Genomic DNA, 11,512 nt, shown 5'->3' on the forward strand with positions numbered 1-11,512 from the left:
GGACAGCCAGGGCTACACAGAGAAACCCTGTCTCGAAAAACCAAAAAAAAAAAAAAAAAAAGAAAAGAAAAGAAAACAAAACACACTTACAGACACCCCCAGTTCAGTGTAGGTGTCATTCAGGATCACCGTCATAGTTAACATAATTGTATTTATATTAGAATCTGCTTTCATAATCACCTGCAGCTTCTCAGAGGTACTTTACCTGTGACACTAGGTATATATATCAGGGGATATAGTGATTGTTTGTATCCTGAAATTGATTTGTTGTAGTAAGTAAAACAGCAGATTTTCTATTTAGCCATAAACCAATTAAAAGCTCTTAGTCTCTGCAGCAGTTATAGTTGTATACTTACTTACTTTAGCGTTTGTCCAGTTATAACAAACAGTGGTTTGTTTGTTGCTTTGGAAGGAAGATTTGTTTTGGCTCAGTGGTTTGAGGATTTGGTTCATTGTGGTAGGAATCCACAGCAGCTGGACGGTGAGGCAGCTGGTCACATTTTATCCATGGTCAGGAAGCAGAGAGAAACGAATCAATAGATTTAAAAACAAAGATAGCTGGTATTTTATTACAGCAAGTGATTTAAAAAGAAAAATATTTCATGTGCGTGTGGGTGACGTGGTGCCTTTGTCTGTTGCTCTCCACTCTTATTTTTTTGAGCAGGCTCTCTCTTACCTGAACCTGGAGCTCGCTGTCCTGGGTGGCCTCTGGACTTCAGGATATTGTTTCCTCTCCCCCAGCACTGAGGTTATAGACATGTGCTGTCATGCCTGTTGGTTTAGGTTTTTGTTGTTGATAATATTTTTATTCTTGGAATATTTCATACGTGCATACAATGTACTTTGACCATATTCACCTCCCTGTGCCTACTCTTCTAACTTCCTCCAGCTTTCCCCATCTCCTCTCAACTTTATACCTCCCAACCCCCGGGATTTTTTGTTTTTTTAAATAACCCACTGAGTTCAGTTCAGTTCAGCTTCAAATATATTTATTCATGGGTGTGGCGCCATCAACTAAGCATGATCAATCTACTAAGGACCATTCTCCCTCCTGCAGAAGTCACTAGCTGTATGTATGTAGCTCCTTAACTACAGGCAGGGGCTTGGGAGCCATTCTCTGCTCTATAATGGGATGTTGACTGACCGGATCTTATGCTGGTCTTATGCAGGCAACAACATCTCCTGCTGAGTTTGTGAATGCTGTGGCCCTGTGCAGTTGAGAAGACACTCTTTCAACTCTCTCTTAGGCACTTTAACCTGCTGAACCATCTTACTGGCCCATTCTTTTTACTTTTTATTTTACCTTCTCTATAAGTCAGTATGTTCATTTTACATTAATGTTGTTGTCTTTTCCATAGTGGGACACCCAGTTGACCCAGCATGCTCTGAAAGGCTTTGTTTTCTCTTCCTCTGAATGCTTTGTTCAGTCACCTTCATCTGTGTGCGTCAGTTTGTGTACTCTGCTCTTTGTTGATCTCTGTATCTCTCTTGCCTACCCTTCAAATGTGCATTTTTCTTGAAATGTGGCTTTGCTAAATTGTATGGCAAGGGGAGGTTTTTATATAAATCGGATATTAATGTTCCATGGAATTACATGGTTTGGTCTATGATAATGAACTTTGTAACATCTTCATCTTTTTAAACTAAGTGATTTGTTTTTACTATTAAAATTAGAAAGTAAAGTAACCATTTCTCAGGGACCTAAAGTTACAGAAGCAGACCATGAACTTTATTGACAGTCCATTTTGAGCTTGTTTGATTCCTCTGGAGGAACTCTGGTACTTTGGTCTTTTGCTCAGTCTGAACAGCTTTCTTGAGCAAGCTTAGGCAGCCTAGTTAATGATTTTACCTGATTGCATTATATTCCCAGCTTGCCATAGTAAACTATTGCTGTTTCATAGTCTTCTTTCATTTTATTTATTCACATAATTATTTGTTGAGTAGTTAAAATTTTCTTTTCTGTTAGCTCTTCTGTTAGAATACAAAGTTAAGAGATGTCCCCCAAAGAGCTTATAATAAAAAAGACCAAGAGGTCAAATAGAACAGAGATGGTGTCTTCAGACTAAGAGAGTGCTCTGTGCTGTATGAAATGAATCGCTTGGACTTGGGCTCTTAATACACCCATGTGCCTGTGGCCTAAAAATGCGTGGCACAAAGAGAGGCTGAGGTGAAGGTCAGGTCTGGAAGGCATAGGATATAGAATTTAATAAAAAGTGCTAATGAAAACCGATAAGTTTAGCATGGGGATGCTGTTATTCGTTTTCCTTTAGGCTAATCTGAAGCCTTGTACAGAAGAATAATAGGTTTCTACAGAATGGTTTCATCTGTTTTGTGTGTAAGCATGATGAAGGGTTACCTGGTAATGTCTGTTGCAGTCAGACCTTTTAATTAAGAAGTTGAAACTGTGGCTTGGCTTCTCATGTTTCTTTGCACTGAATCAGAGAATGTAAACTGCGAGTGTCTGTAGAGGCATCAACCACATTCCTCTCCCTTTGGAGTCTTGAGTGAACGAGAAGTTGGCCTCAGTAGACTTGCATAAGAAACAGAAACAGCATTGTTAAGCGTACAGTGAGCACAAGATTATCAATCATTTGCCTGAAAACAGTTGAATGGTTATGTAATGTACCTAGACAGTCTACTTAAAGTGACACCATACAGTTATCTACAATAAAAACTGTTTTGAGTTGTAGTTTAAGATTTCTGATTATATGAATTTACTTCATAAATATTTGCTTGAATGTGAAAGATGGAGTAGTGACTGCAGAGGACTGTAGTAGAGGAGTTATCTTTAAGAAATTATTTGAAGGCTAACTATGTGGTTTTCTATGTAGAAATTTGTAATAAATGCAAATACTTAGCACGTCTTTTCTTAAGAGCCAGGTGAATAATTGCCAAATTGGCTATCCAACTAAGCTTTTGTTTGAAACAATGTCTTATACTTTGTTAATCTTTTTTTTTCAGTGACCAGTGAAAAATGTTTATAGTGTTTGATGGGTTCTATTTATTGATTGATTGATTGATTGATTGATTGCTCATTCAGAACAGTACTTTGAAGGTAGGTAGATACAGGAGTACACCAGTATTCAGGAGGCCAGCCTGGGTGAGCGAGACCAAAGGTTGCAAGCCTTCCCTTGAGCAGCTGCTGATCTGCTTTTGTGGTAGTTACTGTAATTATGTTTCCCTTAGGTTATGCTTCCTCCTGGAGCCCAGCATTCTGATGAGAGAGGTGCTAAGGAAATAATTCTTGATGATGATGAATGTCCTTTACAAATCTTCAGGGAATGGCCAAGTGACAAAGGTAGAGACTACTCTTTGTTAATCCACCAGTCAGGTTCTGCAGTCTCTTCTCATCCAGTGATTGGGAAAGTGTGTGTGTGTGTGTGTGTGTGTGTGTGTGTGTGTGTGAGTATGAGAATGGGTGTTTGTGATGGGTTTTGGCACGCCATTTTTAATGTGTTGATGTGCAACCTGTCATGAGGTTTGGTTTTGGACAATGCAGCACTTTAGATTCAGGTGTTGGATTTAGGGATGCTCAACTGTAATGGTGCCCATTATCACTGTGCAGACATTTTCCTCTACTCTATTAGGATTGATATAGTTGACTTTCTAGATGAATGCCTTTACATTAATGAAGACATAATCCTTCCTTATCATGTCAATATTGCATATAGATGGATACTTTAAAATACAACCNCCCCCCCAAAAAAAAAAAAAAAAAACAAGAATAAGTGCATTTCTAGCTTCATACGTAATTTGTAATATTCTAGACAGTTAATACAGCTTAATTTTGAAACTTGTTTTGAATTTTGAGTTAATTCATTTGAATTAAATAAAAATCAGGTCAGCTGACATATTTGTATATGTGTATTTGTGTGTGAATGTTTGCTGATAAGGCTATCCACAAGTGCAAGTTCATTTAGTTCTAAACTAATGTGCCATTTACTAGTATATACTGTTCTTGCTAGCTATCTTGCTTTGTTTGGAGTTTTTCAGAGCACACAGACTAGACTAGTTTATCCTTCACTGAGTAAGATATCAGTTGTGTGAGCTTTTCCCTGCTACTCCTTGGCAGATGTTACTGAAATATGTCTTCTTGGTTTTGTTTGGGCCCATGGTTGTCATTTAGTGATCATGCCCCTGGTTTGCTTGGCTGATAATTGCCATCGTCACTGTTCCAGGGATTTTAGTCTTTCAGTTGAAGAGGAGACCACCGGACTACATCCCAAAGAAAATGAAGAAACATGTTGAAGGGAAGTCGTTGAAGGGGAAAGACAGAGCTGACGGGTCTGGCTACGGCTCTGCTCTTCCTCCTGAGAAGCTGCCCTACTTAGTAGAGCTAAGCCCAGGTGAGAACGTGGGTAGAGTAGGAAATGTGTTTCTAACCATAAGTGTTTCTACTTTCTAATGTATTAGGGGTCCATTCATTGAAGAAATAAAACATTCATTAAGTGGCATTTATTTTTCAAAAAGCTAATAAAAACCCATAAGGCCATAGAATTCATTAATTCATGAACAAAAATTAAGTTCACATGAACAAAAATAAATATAACACAAGTTTTAAAGTAACAAGTAGTATTTAAACATTTTAAATAATCAGTTCCTTTTAAGAAAACTTTTCCAAAGTAACTTTGGTTAATGTACTAGAAACAAGTTGAAATTAACTCTTCCTGGAGTCAACCTCTGTATGTATGCGAGAGAGAAAGGGAGAGATTATCCTAATTGTTTATGACATATGTACAGTATTTATTAGATTTAACTATAACTTTGAAACCTATTGTAGTAACTAGTAGGCTATTTTAAAATAACATAAATTTATTTTCATATTACTCTTCTAATTATATCATAGAATTCTTGCAAGCTGAAGCTGTTGTCATAAGTTAGTCACTAGGTAGACAAATACACTAATTCCATAATTATAAATACAAATTCCATAAGTATGTTACAGATACACACATTCTCATGTAGTATGTATTAACATGTATGTGCTCTATGTAACATGTTTATCAGTCAGCCAAAATCACATTATTGTCAATTTAGTTAAAATGACATTATGTGGCCTGTATTATTAAATATTGTGAAGTTATTTTATCTACTTTCTTCTGGTAAGGAACTAAAATAAAAGTCAGTAATTACAGAAAAATAGCATTAAAAAGGATATGTTACATCAATAATATGTGGTTCCTTGGGCAGGTTTTTCCCTCTCTCCTTTAGGTTTCAGTGTTCATTTTTATTTCTAAGGCTGCTTCGGTTTTTCCCAGCTGGCTATTATGATTAGCTAGAGATTAGATATGTTCTTTGTGGTTCAACAGTCTTAGGAGATAGCTGAGATACACTGATGCTGAATAGAACAGTAATGTGTGAAAGCCACTCTAATTTATGGCCAAGGCTGTGTGGTTCTTAGGGTAGGAGTTTCATATCTATTCTGTTTGAGGACCTGTATTCATTGCTAAGCAGTTTGTGAAGAATTACTGGTGCTGCTTTGCCCTCAGTTCTCTGACTAGGAGTTTACTGTTAGTCAGAGATGTTCTATGATGTAAGGACATGGTGCCTGTTCACCTGAAGGAAGGAAGGAAGGAAGGAAGAGAAATGGTGAAAATGCCATTGGGTTTTAACTGAAAACTTTGAGGGTCTTTTTCACGGATGGGTCTGTCCATGAAAATGCTGCATTGGTTGGAGAACTTATGTGTGGTAGTTTAAGAATCTTAGTTGTTAGCAGTTGACAGTAATCTTTAAATGTATAGTAGAAAATAGACTGTGGTAGACAGCAGAGAGGCTACTTCAGACATAGAGTGGTAACAGCATAGATTGGCCCAACCCTCGTATCTAATGACTGCTTCCATGGTTTGCTTAATTTTTACTTGTCTGTCAGATACCCGCATGCATTTAATGTTGTTTTGTGTTTCAAAGATGACAGACCCTGGATAAAGGTCAGTTCTGTCCTACTTTTCATCAAATGTTAGCAACAACACAATTGCATATTCACTGGTACCTTTCTTCGCAACATTTATTGAGCTCCTATGTAAGCAGATTAATGGATATGAAGATAGCTAAGAAAGACTGTCTCTGACAGCAGGTAATGAACTCAGTTCAATTTCAGTGTCTCTCCAGATCCACACTCCCTTCCAAGTTCTCGGGGCTGCTTGTGAGAGCTACCTTCATATCCAAAATGAGGAAACATTGCTTTTGTCCTAAGGGTGGTGGGTTTGCTGGTAGGGCCTGAGTGCTAGAATAAGGTCTTTGTTGCCTCAGAGCTCTGTCACTTTGCATTATGAGAAATATTCATGCATATTGATAGGTTATGGGTAGATAAGGACTATATTTGCATTAGGCACATTGTCAGTCAAGTGTGTGCCCTCAATGTGGAAGACTGGGAGGTATTGGCAGGAGTTTCCAGAGGTGCAGGTGTGTTTACAGGATTACAGAAGAGTGGAAGCCAGGGTACTGATTCTCTTGTGTGTTGGATTTGAATGTGCCCTTTAAACGGAGGGAGCCAGCCAAGTGGGGTGGTAACCTATCAGGTTAACTCACTGTTAACACAAGTTGTCCTGCTGCTTGGTGACTCACCTGTTACCCTGCTGTTTTCCTTAACAGTCTGCACTGGTTTCTAAAACACTGACTGGGTCTACTGTAGTCTTTTCCCCACAGCTCTGAGTGCTGGTGGGTAAAATGTGCCAGTTCTTCCTTTGAAGCATCTTACTGAAGCTCACCCTTTGCATCTCTTCTCCTCCTTCCCTCTTCCACCTGTTCTGCATGGTCTCTGTCCTGCTGATGCTGCCTTCACCTGGGTCCTGGCATGTCTCTTAATCCCAGGGAGAAGGAATCACTTTGCCTACTACAGCTATCACACTTACGAAGGTAATGCTCTGCTTATACTACTTTTGTAATTGGGGCACTAACAGGGCCTCCTAGGTGAACAACGTTGACTGAGCAGACACTGTATGTGTAAGAAGTGTAACATGCTGGCTTTCTATTCATATCTATTTAGTGTTCTGTGTCCAGAGCCCAGGTAATTTATTGGAAGCCCCCACCTCCCTTTTGAATTGCTTATTTTTCCCAAGATCCCTCTGGGAAGTGAATGCAGCCACAGGATTGAGTGCAGACTCGCAGCATGCAAGCAAAGGGCCATTACATGCTCTTGAGCTGTTATGGCCTGTGTCCCTTTCATCTTAGAGAACATCTCATCCCAAAATATGAAATGCTTTAAGTGCTGACGTGAAGCCAGAAGCTCATGGAATGAGTGACCTCATGTAATGGATGTAGTTATCACCCAGGCACCCGAAATATGTTTGATGCAGTTTCCTGTAAGGCCGTGTATTTAGCTGTATATTAGATGGTCATAGAATTCATATTTAAACATAGGTTCCACCCCAACAACTTGTAGTATATTAAATATTTGTCAATATGTCACAATCTGAGGGAAAATTGCATTATGAAAATTGGCTAGGGTTTTGGTAGCCTATTGTGTCTGCCCTGAGTCTGATTATGGCTGGCCTATAGCGCTTCAGATATCCTAATTTTCCACTGGAGAGGCACTCCGGTGCTATGGACTATGTAGAGTGCTCCCTGGAGGTGGAAGACAGTTGGAATGGAGGTTGAAGGAACATCCATAATACTCCTGCTTGTGACCATCAGCTTCCAGTCCAGAGATGGAGGTGGGTTGCCATGGGGAGAGAGGTCAGAGGCACCAAACCCTTCCAGCCATTCTCATTTGCCAGCCTCCCTCTGCTTGGACTAGATGTTCTGTCACCCACTGGTCCTATAGTCATTAGCTTCTCTGTACTCTATATAAGGTTGTCTCTGGCTTCTGCTGTAGTGAAGTAGGAAGAAAGGAGAGACTGGGAGCGCAGCCCTGTCTGTTGGTGTCATAAAGTATAGTGTCCCTCTGTAAGTTGCAGAAGAACAGTAATGTAAATACTGCTCTAATAGACATGTCTTTCATGTTCTTGTGCTTTTAACTCACATGGTTGCTTATTTTGATCCTTTGTAATTTATTTGTGTAGTTGTGTGACTGTATTGCATTATGCTTTCACTTTTAATATAACTGTTTGCTTTAGAACATTAACTATTAAAGAGGGCCAGTGTGGCCTAGCTACCAAGGAGCCTGCAACTTATGGGGACCTATTAAAGTGAGAATCTTTGTAGTACAAGGTTCCTGTGCTCTGAATGTAGGAAAGGCACAGTTTGTGATCTGCCTGTGACAGTTGAGAAGACATTACAGTAAATATCTTGGGAGGGTAGGAGTCCAGGAAAAGGCCACAAGCCTTGGTTTGGTTTTTGAGGCAGAGTCAGCCTCCAGAGTGCTGAAATGCATCATGTACCACAGTATTTAGCTTCTGTGATTTTGATGTCTCATTGAAATCCAGAGTTTATGAGAACAGTTAGAGATGAGAATATTCCAACCTTATGAGAAACAACACAGACAATCCATTTTGGGAGGTCCATATAAGGCATTATGTCTCTGACATACCCTGGTCTCCTCTTAACCTTCACCCAGTTGTTAAAGATTTTGATAATTCAGATATAGAAAATGCTGTCAGTGGAATGATATTTCGTGTACTCTAAACTAAAGCTAGATCTAGATAACTAGATATTCATGGTGGCTTTTGTTTTTGAGAATTCAGACTACATTGCCACTGAGAGACTTTTAACAGTCTTTGTGTATACACCAAACCTTCTAAACTTCTGAACCTCTCATAGCCAACATTTGATTCCAATGACTGAAGATTTGAATAAGTGACTGAATGTTACTTGGGCAATCATGAAACAGACTGGGGAGACTTTTTAAAGGAAATCTTTGCAACTCAATGTTGGGCTGTGGTGGAAGCCTGGTGTATACTAACTGCTGTGTTCTGTGAGGTACACATGTTCTGTGAGGTTATATATTAACTCTGAAAACAGGGGTCTTCTGCCTCCTTTCCTCCAGTTCCTTCCCCATCACAGAGAGTCAGGCTTACAGCAATGTCAATACATATTTTCTCTAAAGGACACAAGGTTGGATGGATACAAAAGCAGGGTAGATCTGGAGGAGTCGTGGTATGGTGTTCATATCATCAAAACATGTATGAAATTCTAAAAGAACTAACTAAAAAATAAAAAGCAAAATCTCTTTTCTGCCTTCGACTCCAGTTCTTCTCAAGGGGGTTAAACATTTCATCAACATTTATTTATTATCAGTGGTAGACATTGGAATTACATGAGACTTACTCCTAGGTATGTGGTTCAGGAGATCTGGGTGAGCTGGAGGATTGCACAGTTAAAAGCCCTGTTATGCCCCACCAGCTATATTGTGCTATGTAAGGGTGCTTGGTACTTCTGTCCAACAAAGGCACTGCATTGAAATAATGGCTTATGTGGCTCTACTCTGTGTTCTCAGTGCAGTTCCATCCTCAGAGACAGTAAGAGGACGTTAGGGGAGCATGCAGGAAAACTTATAATTAGAAAGTGTTGGTAGCTGGGCGTTGTGGCGCATGCCTTTAATCCCAGCACTCGGGAGGCAGAGGCAGGCAGATTTCTGAGTTCGAGGCCAGCCTGGTCTACAGAGTGAGTTCCAGGACAGCCAGGGCTACACAGAGAAACCCTGTCTCGAAAAAACAAAACAACAAAAAAAGAAAGTGTTGGACTCAGTGACACTGTACATTCTATTCCAGCAGAAGCTGCTTGGCTTCTGTATCTGGTTAAGTTTTACTGCAACATCAACTCTGCTGGAAGAAATCCTGAGAAGCAAAACCGTGCTATCCTTAATAAGAGAAACTTGTTTGTTTCAAGCATAAGAACATCAGACTTGTGTCTTCTCTTCCCTCCCACAGATGGCTCTGACTCCAGAGACAAGCCAAAGTTATACCGCCTTCAATTAAGTGTGACTGAAGTTGGGACAGAGAAATTTGATGACAATTCTATCCAGGTACTTGATCATGCCTGCTGTCTAAGTGTTTTATGGTTGTTCCTTCTATCAGTAATTAGTAAGCACTCATCAAGGAACCAGCTGCAAGGGAATGGATGAAGGTGACAGGCAGCCTTTGTATTTGAATATGCATCTCATCCTCTCTGACTCACTTCTCTGATTTAGTTTGGAGAGAACGTGACTTGTCTGTATCCAGAACGGATACACGGAAACATGGACTGGTTGTGACATCTCTTGAGTTTTTACTTCTGATTAGAAAGTGAAGGTGCTGATAGCAACTTATAGTTCTGTTTCAGGATGGTGGAGATACAGTGGAAATGTTGCTACTACCTCTCTCTCTCTCTCTCTCTCTCTCTCTCTCTCTCTCTCTCTGTGTGTGTGTGTATTCTAGGGTTGGAACTCAGGACATCATACAGATTGTTAAGGATCATAACTATTGAACTACTGCCCCAGGCCATCATAAGATTAGTAAGACAGAGTTACAATGCGCCTTACAACAGGTTTTTAGATGTTATCAGTGTCTAGCTGTCCTGACATGGTTTTACACTATTAGAGAGAAATCCACTTAAGAAAACAGAGAACCAAGGGCCTCTTAGACTGCATTCGTCATAACAGAACTCTACACATTGAGTGCTTCATGATGGAACTCTTTCCCTTTTCTTCTTAGCTGTTTGGCCCCGGAATTCAGCCCCATCACTGTGATCTCACCAACATGGATGGAGTGGTCACTGTGACACCCAGAAGTATGGATGCAGAGACCTACGTGGATGGTCAGCGCATCTCAGAGACCACAATGCTGCAGAGTGGCATGAGACTGCAGTTTGGCACCTCGCATGTGTTTAAGTTTGTGGACCCTATCCAGGACCACGTTCTTTCCAAGAGATCTGTGGATGGAGGCCTGATGGTCAAGGGCCCAAGACATAAACCTGGGTGAATGTGATAGATCAGCTTAAGGATTTTAGAGTGTTTTGGCTGTAAAGTAATTTCAATTAGATGGAAATATCTTTACTTACAGTTTATTACACTAGTTTTAAAATTTCTGTGTGTATATGTGTGTCCTTTTTTGGAGTTGAGAGGATACCTCATAGGAGTAGGTTCTCCTACTTGTGGGTCCTGTGGATCAAACTCAGGTTGTCAGCCTGCCATTTTTTCCATCCTTAAATTTTCAGTTTTAAAAGATCAAGGTGAAGAAGGGTCTGGAGATAAGGCTTAGTGCTTAAAAACAGTTGCTGATCTTACTACAGATGATCCCAGTTTGGTTCCCAGCACCTAAATCAGGCAGCTCATAACTGTCTGTAGTGCCAGCCCTAGGGGTCCTGATGTGGGCATTATATACACACACATGTTGCACATATATACATGCAGGCTAATCACTCACCTATTTAAAATAATTTTTTTTTTTGAAGATCAGTGCATTTTATGAAATGGGAGTTTATATCACAAATTTGGATTGATTTTGGAGCAAACACGTAGATTCTGATTTTATCTTGAAATTGGTTTTTAAGTTGATCTTTTTTTTTTTTAATTTTTTTTTTAGATTTATTTATTTATTATATGTAAGTACACTGTAGCTGTCTTCAGACACTCCAGAAGAGGGCGCCAGATCTCGTT

At 39.7% G+C, this 11,512-nt stretch overlaps 1 protein-coding gene across 18 annotated transcripts in view; it reads left to right on the forward strand.

Annotated features, from left to right (window-relative positions):
• Afdn (afadin, adherens junction formation factor) overlaps positions 1-11,512 on the forward strand; it is a 143,870-nt gene that overhangs the window by 64,227 nt on the left and 68,131 nt on the right. For 14 of the 18 annotated variants that reach the window (XR_003835276.1, XM_021150047.2, XM_029471155.1 and 11 more), the window contains exons 7-11: positions 3,187-3,298; positions 4,179-4,346; positions 6,811-6,855; positions 9,807-9,901; positions 10,569-10,831. Coding sequence is in view for 17 of the 18 variants with exons in the window: in XM_021150047.2 (XP_021005706.1) it covers positions 3,187-3,298; positions 4,179-4,346; positions 6,811-6,855; positions 9,807-9,901; positions 10,569-10,831 (683 nt within the window). In the remaining variant the exon portion in view is untranslated. The remainder of the gene's footprint in view (positions 1-3,186; positions 3,299-4,178; positions 4,347-6,810; positions 6,856-9,806; positions 9,902-10,568; positions 10,832-11,512) is intronic. The other 4 variants (XM_029471159.1, XM_029471162.1, XM_029471164.1 and 1 more) reach the window with 1 other exon arrangement.

This window comes from Mus caroli, chromosome 17, assembly GCF_900094665.2.
Source record: "Mus caroli chromosome 17, CAROLI_EIJ_v1.1, whole genome shotgun sequence".
Taxonomy (NCBI): domain Eukaryota; kingdom Metazoa; phylum Chordata; class Mammalia; order Rodentia; family Muridae; genus Mus; species Mus caroli.